General features: G+C 30.6%; 9 protein-coding genes across 9 annotated transcripts; 6 read left to right on the top strand and 3 right to left on the bottom strand.

Moving 5' to 3' along the window:
* Nucleotides 1-3716: 3716 nt before the first annotated feature.
* GO595_010656 (DNA replication licensing factor MCM7) lies at nt 3717-5813 on the top strand (the record flags this gene model as incomplete). The annotated part of the gene is made up of 1 exon (XM_067913359.1): nt 3717-5813. One exon carries the CDS (start codon nt 3717-3719, stop codon nt 5811-5813), a length of 2097 nt encoding a protein of 698 aa, XP_067769394.1.
* A 249-nt stretch (nt 5814-6062) lies between these two features.
* GO595_010655 (Alpha amylase, catalytic domain containing protein) lies at nt 6063-7704 on the top strand (the record flags this gene model as incomplete). The annotated part of the gene is made up of 2 exons (XM_067913358.1): nt 6063-6452; nt 6526-7704. The coding sequence occupies 2 exons, from the start codon at nt 6063-6065 to the stop codon at nt 7702-7704; spliced, it is 1569 nt and encodes a 522-aa protein (XP_067769393.1).
* A 6783-nt stretch (nt 7705-14487) lies between these two features.
* GO595_010654 (ubiquitin-protein ligase (Cullin)) lies at nt 14488-16686 on the bottom strand (the record flags this gene model as incomplete). Its single annotated transcript, XM_067913356.1, has 1 exon — nt 14488-16686. One exon carries the CDS (start codon nt 16684-16686, stop codon nt 14488-14490), a length of 2199 nt encoding a protein of 732 aa, XP_067769392.1.
* Nucleotides 16687-17551: 865 nt separating this feature from the next.
* On the top strand, nt 17552-18193 carry GO595_010653 (hemolysin III family protein; the record flags this gene model as incomplete). Its single annotated transcript, XM_067913355.1, has 1 exon — nt 17552-18193. The coding sequence occupies one exon, from the start codon at nt 17552-17554 to the stop codon at nt 18191-18193; it is 642 nt and encodes a 213-aa protein (XP_067769391.1).
* Nucleotides 18194-18409: 216 nt separating this feature from the next.
* GO595_010652 (Hsp90 family protein) lies at nt 18410-19565 on the top strand (the record flags this gene model as incomplete). The annotated part of the gene is made up of 2 exons (XM_067913354.1): nt 18410-18980; nt 19054-19565. 2 exons carry the CDS (start codon nt 18410-18412, stop codon nt 19563-19565), a joined length of 1083 nt encoding a protein of 360 aa, XP_067769390.1.
* A 329-nt stretch (nt 19566-19894) lies between these two features.
* On the top strand, nt 19895-20257 carry GO595_010651 (hsp90-like protein; the record flags this gene model as incomplete). Its single annotated transcript, XM_067913353.1, has 1 exon — nt 19895-20257. One exon carries the CDS (start codon nt 19895-19897, stop codon nt 20255-20257), a length of 363 nt encoding a protein of 120 aa, XP_067769389.1.
* A 306-nt stretch (nt 20258-20563) lies between these two features.
* Nucleotides 20564-21172, bottom strand: GO595_010650 (flavodoxin; the record flags this gene model as incomplete). Its single annotated transcript, XM_067913352.1, has 1 exon — nt 20564-21172. The coding sequence occupies one exon, from the start codon at nt 21170-21172 to the stop codon at nt 20564-20566; it is 609 nt and encodes a 202-aa protein (XP_067769388.1).
* A 2698-nt stretch (nt 21173-23870) lies between these two features.
* GO595_010649 (F5/8 type C domain containing protein) lies at nt 23871-24305 on the bottom strand (the record flags this gene model as incomplete). The annotated part of the gene is made up of 1 exon (XM_067913351.1): nt 23871-24305. One exon carries the CDS (start codon nt 24303-24305, stop codon nt 23871-23873), a length of 435 nt encoding a protein of 144 aa, XP_067769387.1.
* A 1399-nt stretch (nt 24306-25704) lies between these two features.
* On the top strand, nt 25705-26649 carry GO595_010648 (uncharacterized protein; the record flags this gene model as incomplete). The annotated part of the gene is made up of 1 exon (XM_067913350.1): nt 25705-26649. The coding sequence occupies one exon, from the start codon at nt 25705-25707 to the stop codon at nt 26647-26649; it is 945 nt and encodes a 314-aa protein (XP_067769386.1).
* Nucleotides 26650-27760: the final 1111 nt, after the last annotated feature.

Genomic DNA, 27760 nt, shown 5'->3' with positions numbered 1-27760 from the left:
CCGCAAGCGCCTGGAAATTTAATTAAGTAAATCATAACAAATATAGCGTGAACGGAATGATTTTGGTTTTACAAAAGTTCTTAATAATTTTTATATTTAAATATAACAAAATCATTTTTTTCTAAATTTAATCACAATACATGTAGTTCAAAAGTGTTTTCGCATTCAAAAATATATTGATCCAATCCAAAAAAACAAAAAATCAGTCAGCTTTTGAAACTTATATTTAAGAAAGTTGTTTGTTTATAGATCATGATAAATTACATATAGAATTACTTTTTTGATTTGGCTCTTTGCAAGTATTATTTATTTCTTCTTTCTTATTTTGCGCATCATTTATAAAATTTTCAACAATTTTAGTTACCAAAAAAGTAAATGCTTCAAAAACATTGATTTCTTTAAGAGATGATGCCTCGAAGAAAATGAGATTTTCACTTTTGCTGAACTCTGCTCCTTCTTCTATTGGAACTTCTCGATTTTGATCAAGATCGCATTTCGATCCAATAAGCATAATAAAAGCTTTGTTATTTGAAAATTCCCGAACATTTTTAACCCATTGTGGAATGTTTTCAAATGTTCTTTTTTTTGTAATGTCATAAAGAAGAATTATACCATTTGAATGACGATATAAAGCCTTTGGAGGGATTCGAATTATTTCAGCACCACATAAGTCCCACAAGTGTACTCTAACAGATTTCCCTTTTATTATCAAATTTTTTTTAATAAAATTTTGTCCAATTGCTATGGATTTTCTAGGCATGCCAAAATTAACATATGAAACAAAGGTTGTCTTGCCAACACATGGTTCACCGCCCATGGCTATTTTACAAGTAAAATCTGGTTCTTCTTGATCAAGCACTAACAATTTTTCATATCACATATCGTTCGCAATGAGTTTCTAAAGTTTTTAGGCATGAGACACCATCCATCAAAAAAATTTCCTGTACCATTCATAAGCTGTACGATAAGAATGTTTAATGGAAGCTATGCATGGGAAACCTTTAAAACAAATTCAATTCCACCTATATGGAAAGATCAAGTAAATTCGATCCACAACCCTTACCATTCAGCTTCTCTTCAAATTTTAATAAAAAGCTCAAGAATATTTATGTCGGAAGAAGATGTGAAATCATGAAGTTCTGGCCAAAGTTCTATCGTGTTTATCAAAGTTCAATTGAAGAACAGTTTGAAAATATTCAATAAATTTGAAAACATTTGATTAGAAGCCGTTACCATTGCTCCCAGGCGCTGCAATCCACATGTTTTCGCTTACTTCAACAGAGAACGTAGCTAATGCCTTAGAAAGCCAAAATAATACTAGCGTTCTAAAAGAATATGAAAATTTAATTTCGAAAAAAGATAATGTTCCTACATTTTATTCAAATACAAAAACTAATCCTTACAATTTTATCACGCAAATATCAAAAGAAAATGCATTCATAAAGCTTTCCAACGAACTCATCACAGAAGAAGATTATTTCGAACTATCAAAAATATTATTATCATACATTTCGGATGATTTTTCATTCAAAAAGGTGACTCTTAGGTACAATGAATATGTAGAATTCCGGGAAAGATGCCCAGAGCGCCTCCAAAAATATCTTAAATCTCAACTTTTTCTTGAACTCTCAAATAATTCAACAACATTTATTAATGTTACTGACCTACTTCAATATCTTTCTGTTCAATGTTATTCTTTTAAATATTATAAACAATTAGTTTTATGTGATTCTAATAATGATGGATTTCTTACAAAGGAAGAATTTGTTACATTCCTTGAAAACGTATCTGAAGGGCGTGTATTTCTTACTACATCCAAAGGAAAAAACATTCAACAAGATTTCATCACATTTTCCACAACAAGAATATTCTTAGCATTAGATCCACTTGGAACTCACTCCATATCAATTGATCATCTTGTTAATAGCCGACTCTTTCTCTGTCTTTTGCAACTTGAAACTCCTCGTAAGAGTAACAAAGGACCGTTTTCTCCGAAAACCGTCGAACGGTTTGTATCGGAATTTCAGAATCTTGACGCCGATAACGACGGTTTCCTCACAAAAGACAACATCAAAAAACTTCCGAAGATCAAGTTCACAACGCTATTTATTGATCGATTTTTTGAAGTCTATAGCAACGATGGGAAGCTTGATTTCGAAACGTATCTTAAGCTTAAGTTATCATGGAAACATTTGAAAGAGCCGTGGGCAAATCGAATCATTTTCGATGTCCTTGATATTGATGGCGATGGAATCCTTTCGTATTTCGAATGTAACTCGTTTTATCAATGCTTGTCAAAGGAATTCCAAAAGGTATCGAATGGGAAAGAGCCTGTTTGCTTCGAGTACTTCATTAGCGAAACTTTGGACATGTGCAGTTCCATCGGATTAGAAATAGAGAAAGACGCATTTGTCAATAATACGGCGATAGATCAGTTTGTGAAGGATTTGGTCGATATTAGCTATTACGCTGAATCTGAGTTCAAAATGTTTTTATAACTAAACATGTAAAAATTTTATTTGCATTTTGGTTTGTTGTTTAAGTGATTAAAGCAATTTCTTCGGCTAGAAAATGTGTGGCGATGCTGAATAACAAATATTATGTTTGCTGAATGCTGTTGTTTACTTTATCATTACAGACTGTGGAAAAAATGTAGACCTGCACCTTAATATTATTTAAGCTAATACTATAGAATTATTCACAGAGAACATATTTAATAAATTTTTTTCTTAAATTTGTATTTTTTCACTAAGGAGAACGTTAACATTTTTTTTTCTTTATTTTCTTTTCAAATATTCATTAAATAATATTTTTTGGACTGAAGATATGTTAAAATTTCTATTTGCTAGCAAACTATTTAAAAATTTATGATTTGTTTTCGGCCTACAGGTTTTTCATGGAAGTCTATGCATAATATTAATCAAATAAATTTAAGAGAACTCAAATTACAACAAAAGAAAAAAGAATCACTAAATATATATTTGAAAAATGTGATTTTAAAAATAGATTCTCGCAAATATAAATAGAGATATATTGAATTGATGAATGCATGAAAAATTTTAATGTAATGTAATTATCTTTTTATTTAACAAAACTATTAGGATTCTCTATTGTCACTTTATAAGCAATTTCTATCAAACTATTAAACATTTGTTCTATTCCTTCACCAGTATAACCACTTACTTCAAAATACTCGGCAATTATTTCTTTTGCTTTTTTCATTCCTTTTTCATATGAAACTTTACACGTAGTGCCGTATAAGCAAACAACACATTTAGAATTTAAATTTTCTCTAATGCGATTATAAATATTTAAAACATTCTTAAGTGTACCCTCAAATCCAACTGAATAAACAATAACAATCACAGAAGCATGAAAAGACATCAAAATTAAATGATCAAATTCACCATTTGGACGAACATACTGTTCAATTAAAGCTAACTTATCTTGTTTTCTTGAAATAAAATAAATTTTGTTGAGATGTGTTGAGAACATTTCCTGTTTCGTAATTTTTTGAAATTGATTTAAAAATAAGTATTTTATATGTTTAACAAGAAACATTAAATATGAATTTTTCTAGAATAAGGAATTTTTGTTGTGATTTTAAAGAACAGTAAGATTTACCTTGAAGAAAATAAAAAATCAAAATGTATTTCTGTAAAGTTTTCAAATGAATTAAATACCTAAACGTTCAAATAAATTGTAAACGCCCACCAATGCAGAAGAAGGGATTCCATCAGCCAAACTATACATCAGAACTTGCAAAAATTAAGGAATTCTTATCTAGCTTTAAAGATGAAGACGGCGATTTAAAATATATTGCTAGGCTTGATCAAATTCCAAATCAAACATTAACAGATCTTCAAATTGAATTAGACGATGTATTTAATTTTAGTAACGACCTTGGTACTAACATTATAAATAATACTGACAGATACCTAAGACTTTTTTATAAGGCTGTCGATTCAATTCTTCCTGAACCAGCACCAGATTTTGGCTCAAACACAGATTATATTAATGCTGCTCGAGTAGCTGCAATGAAAGAATCCGAAAGTGAAAACAGAATTCCACAAGAACTTTTACGTCATCATACAATTCGTTTTATACCACCAACAAAGCAAAAAGTTTTACCTATGCGAGAAATTCGTGCTGACAGTATTGGATGTCTTGTACGTCTCAAAGGAATGGTTACTCGAATAACACAAGTCAAACCACTCATTAGTGTTGCATCATACACATGTTCTCAATGTTCAGAAGAAACCTTTCAAGTTGTTACGAGTCCCTCATTTTTACCACGTACAATTTGTCAATCACAACAATGCAAATCAGCACCACATCCAGGTCAACTCACATTACAAACACGTGGTTCAAAGTTCATTAAGTTCCAAATGATCCGTCTTCAAGAACTTTCCAGCGAAGTTCCGCCAGGACACATCCCGCGCACAATGACCGTTTACGCAAGAAACGAGCTTACACAAAAGTGTCAGACGGGAGACGTTATCGAACTTGATGGGATTTTCCTTCCGATGCCCATGCGCGGGTACAAGCAAAGTCTTATCAATGAGACATATATCGAAGCTCAAAATATCAGGGTTTCAGCCAAATGTGATGAAATCGAAGAAGGTGATGATGAAGAAATTGATCCTAAAGAAACTGGTGTTTATGAAAAATTAGCGGCTTCTGTTGCTCCAGAAATTTATGGGCTCGACGACGTGAAGAAATCTCTGCTTCTTCAGTTGGTTGGTGGTGTTACTCGTAAATTTGATGATGGCGTATGCATTAGAGGTGATATAAATATATGCTTAATGGGTGATCCTGGTGTTGCTAAATCACAATTACTTAAATGGGTTACTCGTGTTGCTCCTCGTTCTGTCTATACAACTGGGCGTGGTTCATCTGGCGTTGGTTTAACAGCTGCAGTTCTTAGAGATCCAATAACAGGAGAAATGGCACTTGAAGGTGGTGCTTTAGTACTTTCTGATATGGGCATATGTTGTATTGATGAATTTGACAAAATGGAAGATAGTGATCGAACAGCCATTTATGAAGTTATGGAACAACAGACAGTAAGTATTGCTAAAGCAGGAATCACAACGACACTCAACGCAAGAACTTCAATATTAGCTGCTGCAAATCCATTGTTCTCTCGCTACAACATCAAAAAGAGTTTATTGGAGAACGTTAACTTGCCATCGGCACTTTTGTCGAGATTTGATTTATTGTTCTTGCTTTTAGACAGACCAACAATAGATAGTGACACTGCACTTGCGAATCATATAGCTTATGTACATAAGAACAGAATTGCTCCAAAGTCAATATCAATTGGATTAAGAGCATTAAGAAGATATATAGAAAAAGCAAAACAGATTGAACCAATAATTCCAGAAGAACTTTCGAGATATATATCAAAAGCATATGTGGATATGAGACAAGAGACAGTAGATCAACCTATTACAACTAGAGCCTTGTTAGCAATTATTAGATTATCAATGGCTTTAGCAAGGATAAGACTTTCTGATGAGGTTTGTCAAGAAGATGTAGATGAAGCCCTTCGTCTTGTAAGATCTTCCAAGGAATCTGTAGAATTAGTTGATTTCGAGGTAGATAAAAAGGTAGATGTCACGAGTGCAATATATGAAAAGATTGTTGCACTTGCTAATGGAAACAATGAGTTAAAGATGAATGATGTTAAAACATCAATTCTTCAAAGTGGATTTTCACTTGACCAACTTGAACAGACAATACAAGAATATGAGCGCTTAGGAGTTCTACAAGTTAATCCTAGTAAGACAAAATTAATACTAATTGAATAAATAAAACATTAATGAGATTCGACAAGTTCATTTAAATCTATTCAAGAAAGTAATGATAATGTCATTCTTTACCAGGTAAATTAGAGAAAAATTGCCAAAGTTTTGAACATTCGAATGTTCAGGCCACAAACGCGGTTACTGTTACGGTTGCGCCTAATTGAATCGATGATAACCCATTTGAACGTTTGCGTGAACCGAATCGTTCAAAAGCTCTCAATTCAGAATTCAATACTTAACATCATATAGGAAATGGAACAAGTTAACTCTGATCCGCTCCTTTCCGAGGAGAAAGAACCAGAATCACCTGTTTCTAAGGTAGCCAAGGGAGCTAAGTCAGCTCTATTCAAATGGGTCACTGGTTTTTGTGTTGTTATTGGCGTTGTTGCTGTTGCAGTTACATGCTACATGACACTTAAACCAAGCAGCTCTTCCCAAAAGCCAATCCAAGTATCTGGCCAAGCTTCAAACACAATTCCAAACTCTGATGTTGATTTCAACAGTTTAATAATTTATCAAGTTATGGTTTCATCTTTCCAAGGAGATGGATCATCATGCTATTGCACAGGATATGGCCCAAGCAGTCACAAAGGAAATCTTAAGGGCATTATTAATTCTCTTGATTACATCAAAGGTCTTGGAGTTAATGCACTTTGGATGACACCAGTTTTTGATTCAACCGGAGGTTCAGGTGGTGAACTTTTACAATCCACAGGCTATTTCTGCACTGATTATTTCAATGTTGATCCAAAAATTCGGAACAAATGATGACTTACGTCGTCTTATCCAAGAAGCACACAACCGTGGTCTTTACGTATTCCTTGATGGTGTCTTTGGTCATCATGGCGGAAATGTCAAAGCATCACCAAATGGCAATTATCCACAAGGTGGTTCCAACCCAGTTTCATATCCAGGCAGCCTTGAGTTCTACAAAGAAGTTGCCACATATTGGATCAACAATTACGAAATTGATGGCTGGCGTCTTGATCAATGCTATCAAATGTATCAAAACAACCACAACTATTGGAACGAACTTCGTACCGCTGTTGAATCCGCATGTCAACAACGTAAGAACCAAGGTAAGCAATGGGGTATTCTCGGATACATGGTTGGCGAAGCCTGGAAATCACAACAAGAAATCCAACAAATGGCGTATTCTCAAGGCGGTCTTCGCTCTGCCTTTGATTTCCCATCCCGATATGAAATGGTGAAAGTATTAGCAGAAGAAGAAAGCACTGCTGGTGGCTATGACGTCAGCAACATGCTTAAGATCTATAAGACACCAGCTGAGAAAGGCTATTCCCATGATTTAGGCGAAGTATATCCAAATCTATTCATCACAAATCACGACTTATGGCGTTTCGGTAACCTCGTTAAGGGCAAATATGGCTATGGCAAAGAAAACGAGGCATATTGGAAGCGTCATAAGATTGCATTATCATCACTCACAACATATACCGGACCAATCACCATCTATTATGGCGACGAAATCGGAGATCTTTGCGACTGTTGGCCAAACTGTGGTACATGGACCATTGCATCTGATAATGTCGGAAGGACAGATGGCAAAATTACCGGGTTTGACAGTAACCAACAAGCGCTCCACGACTATACAGCCAAGTTGATTGATATCAGAAAGAAGAACGCCGCATGTTGGAGAGGTACCAATTCCGCATATACACAAAATGGAGTTTTGGTCAACATTAAGTATGACCAACAAACGAACAACAAGATCGTGTACGTTGTTAACACTGGCACAAGCGATCAATCATTGTATGTCGCATGTGGCGGAAGTCAATATAGAGATTTGATCTCTGGTGGTAGCTTGGTAGGCTCAGGTGGTTTCAATATCAACGCACAGGCGTTGACTTCATACATAATACTGGTAGAGTAAAATAGGAACTACTTTTCAATATGAATCTGTCATTCTTAGCAAATGATAAAATTCACGTGAAAGTGTTGAAATCGTCCGAAGGTTTTAATACCGTTTTGGGAAATATCTATGAATTGGACATCAGCTTTTAAAAGACACTCTAACTATGGATTAAATACATTGGGTAAATTGAATGTTGTTTCGGGAAATCATTCCGTATTTTGCTTGTTCATCATAGCAATTTTATAATTACACATACGCGTTGGGTGTAACTAGGCTAACATTATTCTCCTCCAAAAATTATGCGAAAATTGAGTGAAATCATGATTTTTTTAAAAAAAGATTTAAAATTTTGAAGTAAAAATGTTTGAATTTTTTTACCTTGTTTAACCGTGGATTCAGGCTTTTTTCATTCTCTTTTGAGAATTGCTGTTTCACTGTCCTTTGTTGTATAATATCTTTTACTCTACAGACTGGTTTTTTCATCATGTGAATTTTCCTTGACATTATATTTAAATTTGCTTAGGGATCCCTGGGGCCGTTTTTTTGTCACCCGTTCCAACCTTAAATTCTTTTCTAATTTTTTCGATTATTCATTCTTTTATGTTTCATAAGTCAATACAATAATTGGTATAATCTAAGCTATAGTCGGATATTATTTCTATAGTTCAACTGTTTCAAATAATTTCCAAAAATATTAAAATAAATTTTAAACAAAATAAATAAATATCTCTTTCATTAATATCAATTCCTTTTTGATCAAGAAGTAATTTAACTATTTCTATACGACCAGAATAAGATGCTTTCATAAGTGCTGTTTGAAATAATTTAAATAATTTCCATATATTATTTTGAAATAGAAAATCTTAAAAACAAATGCTATTTAGAGCATTAATATCAATTCCTTTTTGTTCAAGAAGTAATTTAACTATTTCTAAATAACCTTTTTCAGATGCCCAAATAAGTGCTGTATTAAATAATTTAAATAATTTCCATATATTATTTTGAAATAATAAATTATTAAGGTAAATATCAAATAAAATAAATAAATATCTTTGGCATTAATATCAATACTTACTTGATCAAGAAGTAATTTAACTATTTTAGTATAACCTCTTTCAGAAGTCCAAATAAGTGCTGTTCTAAACAATTTAAATAATTTTCAAATGTTATTTTGTAATCCAAAAATTATTAAAATGAATATTAAAACAAATTAATAAATATCTTTATCATTAATATCAATTCCTTTTTGTTTAAGAAGCACTTCAACAATTTCTATATAACCATTTAAAGATGCCCAAATAAGTGCTGTTCTAAATAATTTAAATAATTTCCAAATATTATTTTGTAATCCAAAATTACTTAAATAAATATCAAATAAAACAAATAAATATCTTTAGCATTAATATCAATTCCTTCTTGTTCAAGAAGCACTTCAACAATTTCTATATAACCATTTAAAGATGCTGTAATAAGTGCTGTTCTAAATAATTTAAATCATTTTCAAATATTATTTTGTAATCCAAAATTATTACAATAAATATCAAATAAAACAAATTAATATTTTTAGCATTAATATCAATTCCTTCTTGTTCAAGAAGCAATTTAACTATTTCTATATAACCTTCTTCAGATGCATACATAAGTTCTGTTTGAAATAATTTTAAAAAATCCCAAATATTATATTTAAACATTAATTTATTTAAATATATTTTAAATAATGAATAAAAATATTTTTATCATTAACATCAAATGCTTTTTGTTCAAGAAGTAATTTGAATATTTTTATATAACCTCTTTCAGATACCACGATAATTCCTGTTTTAAATAACTTAAATAATTATCAAATATTATTTTAAAATCCAAAATTATTGTTATAAATTTCAAATAAAATAAAGAAATAATTGTACTATTGATATCAATTCCTTTTTGTTCAAGAGGTAATTTATGCACCCCTAGTTGTCCATTTGAAGATAAAATAAGTAATGTTTGAAATAATTCATAATTTCCAAAAATTATTTTGAAATTTTAAATTATTTATATAAATATCAAACAGAACAAATAAAAATGTTGAGCATTAACATCGATTTCTTTTTGTTCAAGGTGTAACTCAACCTTTTTTACATTACCATTTGAAGATAAAATAAATGCAGTTTGAAATAATTTAAATAATTTCCAAATATTATTTTGAAATATCAAATTATTAAAATAATTATCAAGTAAAATAATTAAATATCTTTAATATTAGCATCGATACCTACATGTTCAAGATAGAAATTAACTGTTTCTATATAATTTTTATGAATTGCTAAAAGAAGTGCTGTTTCAAATAATTTAACTAATTTCCAAATATTATTATGAAATATAAAATTATTAAAATAAATATTAAATAAAACAAATAAATATTTTTAGCATTCATATCGATTCCTTCTTGTTCAAGAAGTAATTTAACTATTTCTATTTGACCTTTTTCAGATGCATACATAAGTGCTGTATAAAATAATTTAAATATTTTCCAAATATTATTTTAAAATATCAAATTACTTAAATAAATATTAAATAAATTAAATAAATATCTTTAGCATTAATATCAATTTCTTCCTGTTCAAGAAGTAATTTAACTATTTCTATATGACCATTTGAAGATGCTATGATAAGGACTGTATCAAATATTTAAAATAATTTCCGAAAATTATTTTGAAATATTAAATTATTAAAATAAATATCAAATAAAACAAATAAATATCTTTAGCATTAATATCAATTCCTTTTTGTTCAAGAAGTAATTTAACAATTTCTATATCACCATTTAAAGATGCCAAAATAAGTGCTGTCCAAAATAATTTAAATAATTTCCAAATATTATTACGAAATATAAAATAAAACATATAAATATTTTTTTTGACATTAATATCAATTCCTTTTTGCTCAAGAAGTAATTTAACTATTTCTATATGACCAGAATAAGATGCTTTCATAAGTGCTGTATTAAATAATTTAAGTAATTTCCAAATATTATTTTGATATATCAAATTATCTAAATAAATATTAAATAAAACAAATAAATATTTTTAGCATTAATATCAATTCCTTTTTGTTCAAGAAGAAATTTAACTATTTCTATATGACCATTTTCAGATGCAATCATAAGTGCTGTATTAAACATTTAAAATAATTTCCAAATATTATTTTGAAATATCAAATTATTAAAATAAATATTAAATAAAACATGTGAATACCTTTAACATTAATATCAACTGCTTCTTGTTTAAGAAGTAATTTAACTATTTCTGTATGATCATATTTAGATGCCCAAATAAGTGCTGTCTTAAATAACTTAAATAATTTCCAAATATTATTTTGAAATAATAAATTATTAAAACAAATACAAAATAAAACAAATAAATATCTTTAGCATTAATATCAATTCCTTCTTGTTCAAGAAGTAATTTAACTATTTCTATATGACCATTTGAAGATGCTATGATAAGGACTGTATCAAATATTTAAAATAATTTCCGAAAATTATTTTGAAATAGAAAATTATTAAAATAAATATCAAATAAAACAAATAAATATCTTTAGCATTAATATCAATTCCTTTTTGTTCAAGAAGTAATTTAACTATTTCTATATGACCATAACGAATTGCTTTTATAAGTGCTGTTTCAAATAATTTAAATGATTTTTAAATCCTATTCTCAAACATCATATTATTAATATAAATACTAAATAAAACTAATAAATATCTTGAGCATTAACATCAATTCCTTTAAACTCAAGAATATATTTCAATAGTTCAATATTTCCTGATTCTGAAGATCTCATCAAAATATTATTTGGGGGTTTATTACTTAGGAGAAACTTTTTTACAAGATATATATTTCCATTTTTTGCTGATTCATTAATAATGGTATCTTTAATTTCATATCCTTTCTCTTCTAAAAACGAAAGAATTTTATAATTTCCATATTCAACACATAAACACATCAATTGCTCAATCTTTATTTCATTTAAATATGCTTCTAATTTATTTTCATAAATATATTTAAAAATATCATTTCGATGAAATTTAATTGCGGCTTCACATGAACCGAAAAATGATGAATGATTTTGTTCATATAAATGAAAAATTTCAAGATTTCCACCTGCGACTGCATATTTACCTTCATTTTTGATATTAGCGCCATTCATAAGTAAATATTTAAAACATTGAACTGATCCAAAAAATGCTGCATAATCAATTAATGATACATTATATTGATTAATGAATGAACAACTTTCATAAAGTGATGGTTCAATTTTTTGATCAAAATCAAAATCATTTTGTGATGATATTTCTTGAAGTTTTTCTATTTGATCATTTCGGATTATTTTTGCAATTTCATTAGGATTTTCTCCTTCTTTAATTAATTTCTTATGGAGCTCCCAATCATTCTTTGATAGTTCATCATAATTTTTAATAAAATTCAATTCTGATAAAAAATTAGTATGATATGATTCTTTAGATTTTCTATGATCGAAGTAATTCGTTGAAATATGATTGATAACATCTTCATCAATTAGAGATCTTTCACACATTTTTTCAATTAGATAATTTGTTTCATTACTTGTGATTTGTGTTATGTAATTGGTAAAAATTTTAATGATATTGGGATTATTTTTGTTTATTTCTTCTTCATAAATTCGAACTAATACTAAATAGTTTAAATACATATCGCTTGTATTCTTTTGAGCAAAAAATGCAGAATAAACAAAATTACTTATTACAAAATTAAATGAATATGGCAAATTTGAATCAAATAATTTTACTGTTTGTTGAGCTGATTCCTCGATATTTTCTTCAGTTAAATTAAATATTATTTGATTTAGCTCTGTTAGTAGTTCCATTTGTTTATAACTCAAGTTTATGGAAACAAAAAAATTTCTATGCATTACAGCGGAGGTTACCATACAATGAAATTGTTAAACGCATGAATGTTATTGAACATGTTATAATTAATAATTTTATTAAATGTTGGTGATACTTTCAGGCAATGACCTGCACTAACTTCTGCACTAATTGGTGAAACAGTTGGTAACATAGGAGGCGGAGCATTTGCTTCATGTGAAAAACTAAAAGATGTACAATTTCCATGAAGTGTGAATGGAATTGGAGGTGCACCTTTTAGAATGTATTACATTTATTAATTTTACAATTCGTTGTGATAGTATTGTGTTATATTTTACAAATATGATGAACTTGAAAGTTTACAATAATTATCTAATGAGGTTTAAATGCAATTGGTTCTGATGCATTCAGTTGATATTCCAAACTTATAAATATTTACAAACACTTGCATAATGAAGTGAATAAATTTTGGGCTCAAATTGGTATTTCATATGAATTATTTAGTATAAAATCAATAATTCTATTTTATTTCATTTTATTCTTTTAGCCTTTCTCAACACGTCACCAAATTTGGTGATATTCTGTTTCCTCCTTTTCACAATCGTGATATTGTTGTAAATGATAAGGGCAATCATAAAGCACCATATTGTGTTGCATTACACAAGACAAAAAACATGTTAGTGATGCAGTAATGAATCCAACAAGTACAGTATTTGATGCCATATGATTGGCTGCAAATTTATTTATCCAGTTGTTCAAAAATATATTCAATAACGCCCATTTATCGTTGCTCGTGGTAAAGCAGTTCAACGGAAAGGTGAAACTAAACAATTTTATATTGAAGAAATCACATCTTGATTACCATATAAATCATTTCATTCTCAGTCACATCTTGATCACTATATAAATCATTTCTATTCTCAGTCACATCTTGATCACTATATAAATCATTTCATTCTCAGTCACATCTTGATCACTATATAAATCATTTCATTCTCAATCACATCTTGATCACTATATAAATCATTTCATTCTCAGTCACATCTTGATCACTATATAAATCATTTCATTCTCAGTCACATCTTGATCACTATATAAATCATTTCTATTCTCAGTCACATCTTGATCACTATATAAATCATTTCTATTCTCAGTCACATCTTGATCACTATATAAATCATTTCATTCTCAGGCACATCTTGATCACTATATAAATCATTTCATTCTCAGTCACATTATGATCACTATATAAATCATTTCATTCTCAGTCACATCTTGATCACTATATAAATCATTTCATTCTCAATCACATCTTGATTACTATATAAATCATTTCATTCTCAGTCACATCTTGATTACTATATAAATCATTTCATTCTCAGTCACATCTTGATCACTATATAAATCATTTCATTCTCAGTCACATCTTGATCACTATATAAATCATTTCATTCTCAGTCACATCTTGATTACTATATAAATCATTTCATTCTCAATCACATCTTGATCACTATATAAATCATTTCATTCTCAATCACATCTTGATCACTATATAAATCATTTCATTCTCAATCACATCTTGATCACTATATAAATCATTTCATTCTCAATCACATCTTGATCACTATATAAATCATTTCATTCTCAGTCACATTATGATCACTATATAAATCATTTCATTCTCAGTCACATCTTGATTACTATATAAATCATTTCATTCTCAGTCACATCTTGATTACTATATAAATCATTTCATTCTCAATCACATCTTGATCACTATATAAATCATTTCATTCTCAGTCACATCTTGACCACTGTACAAAACATTGAATTTTCGAAATTGCTACGTGTGAATGCACTTTTGATCATTTCCAAAAATATCAATAATAAACCATTGAATATTAGCATTTATATCACTGGATGTATTCGATCATTACTCTTCCTCCATCGATTTGCTTTCTCTTAAAGTACTCATCGTTTTCCAACTCGATTATACAGTCTCTCAAAGTCTTTTGTTCAGGTCTAAAGTATTGTGCCAAAGCCTGCACTATTTCGTTTTCCAGATCGGTCTGTTCGAGTTTATTCTTTTGTTTCATTGTTCTCACAGCAGCAGCTTTTATTACTTCTTTTTTACCTTTTTCGATGTGACCGTCAATTAGTTCCTTATTTTTCTTTCTTTCGTTTACTACTGGTGCAACTGCCACACGAACATTTTTGCAAAAGAATTGCGGATTAATTTGGAACAAGTCATCATCACAGATCTTCCTATCATTTGTAGCGGAAGTTCTTTTAAGTATTGGACAACTTGCAGCACATAAACGAACTAAATATTTCGCCGCAAGTGTTCTATCTTTCGTGATCACTGTTAATTCTTTAAATTTCTTTGGCGCTGTTGATACTTCATTAAGTATTGATGCACATATAATATCTGATGAAATAATATATGTAATTGTACGATTAGCTTTTTGATTCTTTGGAATTACAAGTTTGGATTCTACTGATGATACTGATTGTAATAATACTAATCGTCGATGTTCATGCATTTTAGTATAGAAGTTAACAAATTGTTTGTGAATGTTATCTATTGGCGGTGGTAAATATTTGGCTTCACTTGTATCAAGATGATATGTGTTAGAATCTAATAATATTGGCTCAAATTTAACTTTCGGAAATGACGCGCCACATTCGGTAGTAAATCGTTCGGCAATATCAGCTGAATCTTGAATCTTCTTCTTGTATTCTCCTAAATATTTCGCAAAGTCTTGTGATTTAGCATCGCGAATAGCTGTTACCACTTTAAGTTCATAATCATATACTTTGTCTTTCATCTTAATAAATCGAAGTGCCATATATGATTCATAATTACTCTTAAATGATACTTTGTCTTCAATCCGTCGATAAAACTTGGCGACTTCTGATGGAAAGTTCTCTTTTTCTTCAGGTGTAAGATTCTTAAATTCACTTTTGATATGTGAATCAATATAAACTACAAAGTTTTCACTAATCTTAAAGTTCGGATGATTCCATCCTTTAATGATTTCTTTCTCAACTGCTTCAAGCGCTTCTTTAACATCGCCAAATATTATCTTATACGAATTTGACATGTTGTTAGTTAGGTCCATAAGAACTTTTATGCCATGCGTAATTTGACTGGCTTTCATGTCATCAGTGAAGTTGGCAGATTGTTTGACCATTTCATCGTTGATGTAACGGGCGCATGAGGTATAAACGTTCTTCAAATCAACATCAAATTTAAGATATGTATCTACAAGCCATTTCATGGGTCGACTATCTTGCGCTGTAAGGGAAACACTAATGGGTGGTTCAGGACCTTGTAAAAACTTATCTTCATGTGAGGATAATAGCATTTCTAATACGATTTTAAGCGTGTACTCAATTTCATTTGGCTTCTTATCAAGTATCGTAGCAAGAAGAAATTCTTCATGTTCAAATTGCGCTGATGCTTGTTGAAGATAATCATAAAATGTACATCCTTCAAATTTGGTCCTGAAGAAATCATCATAATATTTCTTGGTTTCATTGATGAAGTCACCATAGAAATTGCCAAAGATTTTGCATATAGGATCGTCTTTAAATGAATAATACATATCTAATAAATTAAAGATCTTCTTTAAATCGACTTCTACATGTGATCGTGCTGATGCAATATCTCTTTCAATGCTCTCTGTTGTTTCTTCAATTAGTTTCTCGTCAGATAATATAACATCTCGAAAATGTCGACGTATAATATTGAGTGTTGCATCTTTTTCTCTTTGGCTACTATCATAAAGCATATATATCTTGGGGATAACAAGGCAGTAGTTCTTGAAATCATCGAAAATTTTTGAAAAATGAAAAATTAACATATTTCCTGCTTTTTGTGAAAGTTGCTCTTTCCACATCTTGAAGTGTGCTTTAAGATGTTGCTCTAATCCATTTTTTAGTTCATTTGAACGTGTTGAAGAAGATATCAAATTACTGACTGCATTATTAAGCTTCACAAAACTTAAATTAGATTGTTTGCATGCAAGAATATCACTTATGCCATTAGAAACTGTTTTCCATGGATCTTCACCACTGTCAGTATGGCTTTGGATTGGAGCCCTTGGCATTGTATCTGTATAACTGCTTCCTCAAAGGAACACATGAAATTGACAAAGTCTGTTCGAAATGTTATAAATAGGCCAAGTTTTTACTACTTGGAGAACCACATGTATAAAAAGCAAACAATTTAGCACTTTATAAGAAGCATTTAGAATAAATGATAAACAAAAATAATTCAAAATGATGAAATCAAAAACTTAAAAAAAAATTACAACCAAAATTTGATTAAATCATCACTTATTAAAAACACCCTTTTGTTAACAAAGAAAGTGGTACAATAAAAACAAAAAATATTTTCATTTAATAATGCAATTTTTTTTTGATTAATCAAACATTTTAAATAATTAATTAAATGACCTTAATCAACAATGCAGCTGTATGCAAATATGTACAGAAATATTTAAGTAATTCATTTATTTGAAATAATCATTTTTCATTTTTTTAAATTATCAATATTATAACAAGAAATATTCAATGTCTTTATGAAAAAAACATGTGAGTTCAAAATAAGTAACAAAAAATAAATGATTTAATTTTTTTTTTTTTTTTGAAATCTAATTCGTATAAATCATTCATTTATATACATATTTTTATAAAAAAAAAGAGTCACAATACTTTTTTTTAAATTTTCTTGTGTGGAAAAGGACATAAAAAAGTTTTTCATTTCCTTCTTTGTCAACGTTCTTTTTTATTTTTGTGTTAATTTTTTGACATTTTTTTTATTTATTCAACAGATCTTTGGTCGTTTGGCCAAAAACCGTAAAAAAATTGTGTGTTTGATTACGTTTTCCGTAAGTGATGATGGCCACCCTCACAATTTTCTGGGGCTACGATCACATATCCAATTGCAAGTAATCATGACTTCACCAAAAAATGTCTATGAAAGAGATGCCTGTATGGGCAGAAGGGGAAGAATTTGTAAATAGCTTAACCCATGGAATTGCTGCCGCCCTGTCAGTGGTAGGAACTTACTTCTTGTTTAAATCCGAAAAGAATTCACATTGCAAGAGAAATCTAATTTCAAAACTTATATTTGGACTTTCAATGATTATACTTTATACTGCTTCATGCGTTTATCATGGGGTAACAGATATTAGAATTAAAAAACCAATGAGATATATTGATCATTGTTCAGTGTTTTTGTTAATAGCAGGAAGTTACACACCAGTTACAGTTAATGTTTTATGGGGGAAAACAGGAAAAACAATGTTAATCAGTGTTTGGACAATTGCTCTTATTGGAATTTTTGCAAAAATATTCTTCTTTGATTTAATTTATGACTATACTGTGTACTTTTATATCGCTCTTGGATGGGTTGTAGCATTTAACATCAAAACTGTATATAAGGCATTAGCAAGACGTGGAATGTTTTGGCTAGCTCTTGGTGGTGTAACATATACGCTAGGTACCTACTTTTATGCCAAAGACTACAACAAATATTATCATGCAATTTTCCATATATTCATTTTATTTGGCACAGTTTTCCAATACATTGCAATTCTTAAGTACACATAATTTTTTTTCAACAAAATAGTAAACATTGATATTTTATTTTAATTAATTAATTCTAAATATTAATTCTAAATATTAATATGATTCTAAATATTTCTTCAAAAAATGACTTTTATCCTTTACAAAAAAGTGACACCGAATAATTGTCACTTTTATAAATAGCCGGACAAAAAAATTCAATGTCATTATAAGTGGCCTCATATCATTTCACTTTTTTTAATGAGTGAACAAGTTGAAAGCTTTGAATTTCAAGCTGAAATCAACCAATTGATGAGCCTCATCATCAATGCATTCTACACAAACAAAGAAATCTTTTTACGTGAATTGATTTCAAACGCATCCGATGCTTGCGATAAAATCCGTTACGAATCCCTCAAGAACCCAGAACGCCTTGGTAACCAAAAGGAACTTTTCATCAAGATTCTCCCAGACAAAGAAAACCGTGTTCTTTCAATCATTGATTCTGGTGTTGGTATGACCAAATCACACTTAATCAACAACCTTGGTACAATCGCACGCTCTGGTACACGTCAATTCATGCAAGCAATTGAAGAAGGTGCTGATCTTTCCCTCATCGGTCAATTCGGTGTCGGTTTCTTCTCTGCCTTCCTTGTTGCAGATCGTGTTGTTGTTACATCACACCACACAGATGACGACCAATACATTTGGGAATCAGAAGCAGGCCAAAACTTCACAATCAGACGTGATACAACTGGTGAAGATCTTATCCGTGGTACACGTATTGATCTTTATCTTAAGGAAGATATGACCGAATTCCTTGAAGAAAAGCGTTGCCGAATTCTACAAATCCATTTCCAATGACTGGGAAAAGCATCTTGCAGTCAAACACTTCAAGACAGAAGGTGATGTTAACTTCACAGTTCTCTTATTTGTTCCACGTCGTGCACCATATGACTTATTCGAGCCAAAGAAGAAGCTCAACAACATCAAATTATATGTACGCCGTGTCTTTGTTATGGACAACTGCGAAGACCTCATTCCAGAGTACCTTAACTTCCTCAAAGGTATTGTTGATTCTGATGACTTACCACTTAACATTTCACGTGAAACACTCCAACAGAACCGTATCATCAAGCTCATCAAGAAGAACATTGTAAAGCGTGCAATCGAATTATTCAACCAAATCGCAGAGAACAAAGAAGACTTCAAGATCTTCTACGAACAATTCTCCAAGAACATCAAACTCGGCATTCACGAAGACTCACAAAACCGCGCCAAGCTTGCCAAGTTATTACGCTTCAACTCAACACAATCACCAGAAGAACTCACATCATTCGACGAATACATCGAAAGAATGAAAGAGAACCAAAAGGGCATCTATTGGATCTCCGGCGAATCAAAGAAGCAGTCATGAACTCGCCAATGCTTGAGTACTTCAGACATAAGGGAATTGAAGTGTTATTCTTAACTGACCCAATCGATGAGTATTGCTTCCAACAATTACGCGAATACTCCGACCATAAGTTGATTTGCATCACAAAGGAAAACTGCGAAATCGATGAAACAGAAGAAGAAAAGGCCGAATTCGAAGAGTTGAAGAAGAAGTTCGAGCCAACATGCACAAAGATTAAGGAGATCATCGGCTCCGACTGCGAGAAAGTCGTCGTGTCAAAGCGCCTCGTCGTCACACCATGCGTAATTGTTACCGGCGAGTTCGGATGGACAGCAAACTTCCAAAGGCTTATGAACGCACAAGCGCTCAGAGATAACACAATGTCGTCGTACATGACACCGAAGAAGACATTGGAAATCAACGCAAAGCACCCAGTCATTGTGAAGTTGGCAAACCAATTGGAGAACGAATCAGAAGAAAAGGTCAAGGACATGCTGTCAATGCTTTGGGACACAGCGCTGTTGTCGTCGGGCTTCACGCTCGCTAACCCAGCAGGATTCAGCGCAAGAATCAATAGAATGGTCGCAGTCGCACTCGACGTCGCTGACCAACTCGAAGAATTACCACCAATCGTAGAACCAGAAGCCGAAAAGAAGGACGAAGGCGAATCGGCTGATGCTGCTGATGTTGATAAGTTCAATGATGTCGACTAAACTGATAAAACTAAATAAAACATACGTTCTCTAAAGGATTTTTCCGAATTAAAGAAATTATTATAGGGCACCCCAAATAACAATGCTGAAACAGTTTTTATTATGAACGAAAGGAAATTTAAGAATTAGTTCGATGAAATGACATTCATTGGGAAAGTAGCATAAAACCAAAAAAATGTGAAATTAATTTCGAAATTTGATGTTTGATTTCATTAATTTTTTCATAGACAAAAATATTTTAAAATGTTTTTTTTTTAAGCTCAAAACAAAAATTTAAAATTAGTGAATGGTATTTTACTTTAGGAATTAATTTGTTGGATTGTTATTTTCTGGAGTTTCATTGTTACCTTCGGGAGGCGCTTCATTGCTGCTTCCAACAGGTGGCTCACGTTCGTTTGGTACTTTTTTGTGAACTGCTTCGAGCCAATCTTTGATATCTTTATCCAAATCAGCAGGTGGTTTCTTCTCAATAAAAACAAACTCATCAAGAATTGTGGCATTTGGTATAGCTTCTTTCAATGCATTGATTGCGCGTTCATAACCACTGCTTCCTTCGCTAAGAAATGGAATAATTGTTTTTCCTGTAAAGTCTGCTTCTTTTAAAAAGGAAGCCATTGGCCTTGAAATAGTATACCACCAAACAGGTGTACCTATGTAAATTGTTTTATACTTAGAAATATCAATATTTTCTGTAAGTTTTGGAAGAAAGCCAGACAGCAGATGCTTTCCAGCTTGGAAGCAAGCTACAAGGTATGAATCAGAGTAGTTATTATCATCTGCCGTTTTAACTTCAAATATATCTCCATTTGTTTCTTTTTGAATTATTTCAGCCATTTTCTTAACGTGTCCCGTTCTTGAATAATAAACAACAAGTACATCTTTGGTTTGTTCTTGTGGTTCTTGGTTTGTTTCCATATATCGAGTGAACTTATTGCGCAGTTCACATGCGATAATTTTTGAGTGCTGAAGTTAACGATAGTCATCTCAAAAAGATGTCAAACCTTGTGTTTTGTATTCAAATATTTTTTGAAGATTTTATCTGTGTGATTTTGATTTATCAAATAATACAAAAAGCTTTCTTATTGTCATCTGTTCTTAATCAACCAAATAAACGAATGATGTTAATAAAATGTGGAAATTATGTTATATTACAATACGTATTGATTGCAATGAATTGATAATTTACCCAAAAAATTAAGATAAATACATTGAAAACATAGCAATTACCACATTCAAACAATTTTATTTAACACAAGATTAAGTTTCGCTGAAGATTGGATGCATTAGTGCCTCTTTTGCTGTTATTCTTTTGCTCGGGACTGGCTCTAGCATCCTTTCTAATAGTTCGCAAATCGATAAATTTATTTTTGTTTCTCTAATCAACGGATTCAATCCCAAAACTAACAGTTTTAGGTTAAATCCTTCAGTCTCATGGGGGAATTTGATTTTTCTGTTACACTCTTTAGCTGCTTCATTCAATTTGTGCGTTCCGACAATTTCTGCAATTTGACAAAGAGATGTCAAATCATCTTTACCATTAAAAAATGGATAGCGGAATGTCAGTAATGACAACAAAACAACTCCAGCACTCCAAATGTCAATTGCAGTAGTCTGATTTTTTGAACGAATTAATACTTCTGGCGCGCGAAATCCACTAGTACCAGCTCTACGCCCAGAAATTTTTGGCCTCCCAAAGGATGATTGCGGATTCTGTAAGTCAATTTCAAGATTTGGATTATCTTCAAGATTGCTTTCATCAATTAACTTGACTTCCTCACAAAATCCGAAATCTATCAGAACCCCAGACTTTGTTTTAAGATTGTACAAAAAATTGGAAGGTTTAATATCTCTGTGAATGCAATTATTGGAATGAATAAATTCAATTGCTGTAAGTAAGTTTTTCATGTAACATATAATTTGATTTGCATTTATTGTTGACAGGAAGCTCATGAATTTAATGCTTTCTCTGTATTCAAGAATAAGTGCAATTTTATTTTCTTGATGAATTACTGTAATTACCTTATTAATATTTGGGTGATTAAATTTTCGCATGTTCTTGATTTCTGTTAAGATTTGTTTGAGTGATATATTCCAAAAAAAAGATTTCATGGCAAATAATTGATCTGATTTTATGTGTCGAACCAAATAAACATTTGCAAAAGAACCACAGCCTAGTGGTTCCAAAATTTCAAAAGATTCAAATCCAATTTCATTTTGGCCGTCTGAATTGGGCTCCATCTAGATCGCTTCAGCCAACGCCAGTTAACGTCTTGCACATGTTGTGTAAACTATCGGTTTCTTACAAAACACAAAATGAGAGATTTCATAGAATATTTTGTATGCGAAGTGTAAAGTATTCAATAAAAATTGAATTCCATAAACGGTCGTTGAAAACTAAGAGATCTCTTTATGTAATTTGCAAACTATTATTCGATATTAAACTTCTTGGATTTATTATCTATATATTATTTTATTGAATATTCTTATTATTTTCCAAATTTTTTAAACGTGATCAAATAAAATTGATTTTTTCTTCAGAAAAACCTATATTATTTGATGAACATTGATGACACGTTCCTTTACTCAATAAAAGAAATTGACAAAAAAATTAGAAATAACGTTTTTGATATCAAAATTATTTCATGAAAAAAAAAATATTTTTGGTATCATAAGTTTGAAGCCATTGATTGGCATGCCTATGTGGGTTGCTGGCTTTGTAGGTTGTCTAAATATTCTGGAAAATAATTTTTCATCAAAATGCTTATACCTGTTTCAATTTGCTGGTACATGCTAATAAAGCATTTCTTAGGCATGCCATGAGGATTTTGTACTCTTGTTCCTTTTAATAATTCAATTATTTTACCATTAAAATTTGGCGGCTTTCTTTTTTCTAAAAGATGAGTTACATAAGGTTCAAGAGAAACAATCAAATCGTATGATTGAAAATCTTTTTTTGTAATAATTTTTGATATATGTGAAGAAATATCAAAACCATTCGATTTAGCTATTTCTTGTGAATAAAATGCTGGATGCTCATTTAGGTTGTGAGCAGTTACAGCTGAGCTATCAACTTTTATTTGTCCATTAGTTAGTTTTCGAAATAAACCTTCGCATAATGGAGACCGAACAATGTTACCAAGACAAACAAACATTACAGATTGTGGTTTTCTTTTCGGAGAACCAAGTATCATTTCCCCGTCTTTTCCTTTTTGAAAACAAAGTTGTTGTTGGCGTTGTGTTTTTTTCTTCATTTTTTGTTTGAATAAAAACTTTTTGAATACTTTAAATTGTTAAACGTTTAAATAATTTTCATTTTTTGCTGCTGACATTCAAATACAAGTTAATAAAAACTAGCACCCATACCAAGGTCAGAGATAATAAGTGAAACTGTAACAAATTTCTAATTAAACTTATTTTAAGAGGTGTCATTGAAATTCCTTCTACAAATAAGCCTTAAACTCTTCTATTTGATTTCAAAAGCAAAACCACATAGAAAGGACACTACAATGCTTTTTTTTGCTTTCATTATGTAATTCAAAATGAACTTTATGATTTAAACTAAATTGATCGTAAAAAATTATACTATTGTCATACGTATTAATGATAAATTTATTTACTCAGCTGTAGGGAATGCAAGAATTTTTGAAATATAAATTCCAGATCCACCAAAATTCTCTAATACCTTTGTTTTAATATACTGTGCTTCAATTGGCTCATCAAGGTCATACATATGATCTCCAGCTCGGTGTTCTAACTCAACTTTTTTAGCAAGTTTCATATTGTTTGGATCAGTTCCTAAATAAAATTCAATAACTTTTGGATTTTGATTATTCTCTCCATGAAGATAAACACCAAGGCGTCGTACTTTGTATGTTTTATCAAATTTTATTGTGAGGTACTGTGGGAGTGATTCAAAATAACTGCTAAACCAAACAAATGTAGGATCACGAAGAACTATATTAAGGGCGCGACTTTCGTGATGATACTGTGATGAAAATTCGTAAACTGTAGCACCATTTGGTGCAACACAAAGGTTCTTGTATTGCATTTGTGGTCAAGAGATTGAATACGTTTGTTTGAAATCGGACATTTGATATGAAAAATGTCATGCATTTTTAATGATGATGAATAAAATTTTATTATTCATCCATTAGTTTAACTTCGAGTTCCTTTTGTTTAGATCCGAATGTAGCGAGCGTGCCATTGATTTCCTTGTTAATTGTGTCCTTATCTGAGAATGCGTTAGCGAACTGTTCTTAAAACATGACATTCAGAATAAGACTTTTCGTTAGACTGAATGCAATGGCAGCTGTTGTGGCTCTTTAATAATACGAAGAACATTTAGTCCGGCTATGGCACCTGCATCTTTTGTAGCGATGACGTTACCATCATTGAAATATGTCGGAACTGTAATAACTGCATCTTTGACTTTGTCTGTAAGTTGACTTTCTGCAATTTTTTTCATTTTTCCTGATAGCACTGCTGAGATTTCTTCGGGATAAAATCGTTTCGTTTCAGCTTTCCATTGGACTGCTTTCCCACGAGTAACTTTAAATGATCAATGTTGCATATATTTTTGAACAACTGGATAAAAAATATCTTTAATTGTTTGAAATATGACAATTTTCATTTGGATGAATATTTCTTTAAAATTCATTAAACTCAATAAAAGTATTTTTACAAATTTATATATTATTGTTATTAAAGGAATTTCATTATTTATTAATATGTTAATTTGAAATTCCATAAATTTTTGAATTTCATTTTTAAAAATTGTTTCCAAATTTGGAATGTTTGAAATGTAAAACTTACAAGAAATTTGGCTTTTATTTACATTTTTTGCTTAGTTAAAGCTACTTAAGTAGAGATTATGTTTTAATAAATAATTTGAAATCAACTGATAGAAAATGTCATGAATTTTGCTACTTGCTGGTAATTTTTTTTTGTTTTTTAGTATCTTATATCTTATATGTGATTTTAAGTTTAGGTCAAATATTCTTTTATATTTGCAAAAATTTCAATAAGATATCTTTATTAAATAGATAACCTAAAATAAAAAAAATTTTAAAGGAAAAATTCTTTTGAATTACAATGCTAATGTCTAAATTTTTTAAACAAAGAATGATTTACCGAACCAAAAGGCATTTGGTCATTTGTCAAAACCGAAAAATCGGTTTAGAATAACAACACATTATATGCTCCCAAACCAACCACAAGAGAAACATTTTGATGTGCAGAATCTCTTGATTGATATGACGAAAATTCATAACTTAGCTCAAAAATTTGGATATCCAAATTCTGCATCTGAATTTACAATAAAAATGGAAACTTTGAGTGAATTAAAGGACGAATTGGGAGCTATTCTCAAAGCCATTCAAGATTCATCAGAATTATATTCTTTTCAATATCAAGATATAATTAAACCAAGCATCCAAGGAACCAATTCAATGTCTACAAACGAAGTAACAAATCAAAATCGAAAGCTCAAGGTTTCCCAGAGCGCAGAGTTATCTACCAAACCACCAGATTCTAAACCTAAAGTTCAAGCTAAACCATCAATACCCAGTCACACACAATCACATGCCAACCTACAAAAGGAGATTAGACACACCAAAGTTTCATCACACGAAAATACCAGAGTTGAAAGATCAGCACGAAACCAAGTACAACCACATAAACTTGATTTATGGCACAACACAGAATACCTTTTTGGTCCTTTACCATCTGCCAATGATTTTGAACAAGCCTTCAGTGAAATGAATTTAATTCAAACTCTCAAAGATCAGCCTAAGGTAACATGTACTGAACACTGGTCGAACAAATTTAAAGATTTTGTTAAGAAACATAAAAATATGCAGCCACCGCCAGATCCCCAAATTCCATTTAAACAAAACTCTCGATTTTGGGAGAAAAATACTGTTAATTTCCAAGTAGAAGAATGCCAAAGAAAGAAATTATCTTCTCTACATCATTTATTAAGTGCATTTGTTATCATTGAAGAAAAAGAAGGCGAAAACCAAGAAAACCGCGAAAAAACCACCGAAAACCGCGCCGGCGAACGTTTAGATAATGGAGAATTTCAACCTGGAGCGCACGCTTTAATTCCACGTGTTAAGTGTGAAAACTATTACGGATTTTCATTCGAAGAAAGATTAGAGTTCGAGCTCGAAAGCTTAGGACTTACTGTTAGTGATCAACGACAAATTGCACCATTTGATTCTGAAATTAATTTTAGACTAAACCAAATATCTTTGATCGAACCGAAGCTTGATCAATACAAAAAGGACATATTAAAAAATCTCGAAAAATTTAAGCGGAAAAGAGAAGAAAGAATTCGGAACTATCAAAAGTCACAAGAATATTTGGATTCAGTTCTTGGAAATGAATGTTAGTAATAAAATATATTGTTTAGAGTTCCATAATGTTTTTGTTTCTGATTGACTTGTTTGATCGAGAATATAAAATTGTAATCAATCATATGATCTATTAACATCTAAATTTCCAAACCTTAGGTAAATATATGTTGAACACGTATTCATTCATGAATGAATCCATTGTGTTTCATCTTCCTCCATCAATTTATTAAATTCATTGTCCACATCTTGATTTACTTCAACGTTTGATGACATGTGTCGATATATAACCATAAATGGATGCAAATGTTAACAACGAAATTGAATTTATATATTTGCTATAAAATGTAATCCAATGTGTAATAGATAATGATTAAGTTAAAGTGAATGAATGCATTTAAGAGAAACAATTACTAAATGCATAAGAACCAAAATCATTAACATTTTTACCAATAAAAATTGATTCTAAATTAGTAAAATAAGCGAATGCATTCATAATGCATTATTTATCTTTGGATTTCTATTTATTTGATTATTTCTATCCAAATATTCAAGAAAAATTAATGTGAAAGAAAAAACAATTTAGTTAAAATACAAAATTACCTTTTTCCAGGTTTGTGATACATGTATCGCTGGATTAAGTCATCAGTATCATCAATTTCTTTCTGCTTGTTTTCAAGTTCTTTTGTAGTTTGCATGAGTGCATTTGATGATCTTCTAAGCAAATCTGTTATTTTTTCAAGTAACTCGGTTGACGAGGATAACTGCTCTGTTAGTGACATATACTTGGCATGAACATTCGAAAATTCATCTTTTTTACATAAAATCATTTGATATACTTTTGATAGTTTTCGCATTTTCCTACTCTCTTCAACTAAGCCAATAGAAGACAGTTTAGCTTCAAGCAATAAACAGGAATCTTTAGATAATTTATCGAATGGGATGAGTTCAAAATAATATTTGGTCATTTCTGGACGTTTTTCAAATAGCGTTAAGAAAAAATGTGCTAGTTTGGTTGGTTCTGGAAAACTGGTTTCCTCATTCAATAAAATGTTTTGGATATCTTTATCAGAAACCAAGAAAATAACTTCATTTTCGATCAAATCGCTCAAACTTTTTGCAATATCATTGTAATATTCTGTTAAATCTT

This window comes from Histomonas meleagridis (genome assembly GCF_020186115.1).
Source record: "Histomonas meleagridis strain 2922-C6/04-10x chromosome Unknown scaffold_61, whole genome shotgun sequence".
In the NCBI taxonomy this organism is placed as follows: domain Eukaryota; phylum Parabasalia; order Tritrichomonadida; family Dientamoebidae; genus Histomonas; species Histomonas meleagridis.
The sequence above is the reverse complement of the archived record's forward strand: the minus strand, read 5'-3'. Positions and strand labels throughout refer to the sequence as shown.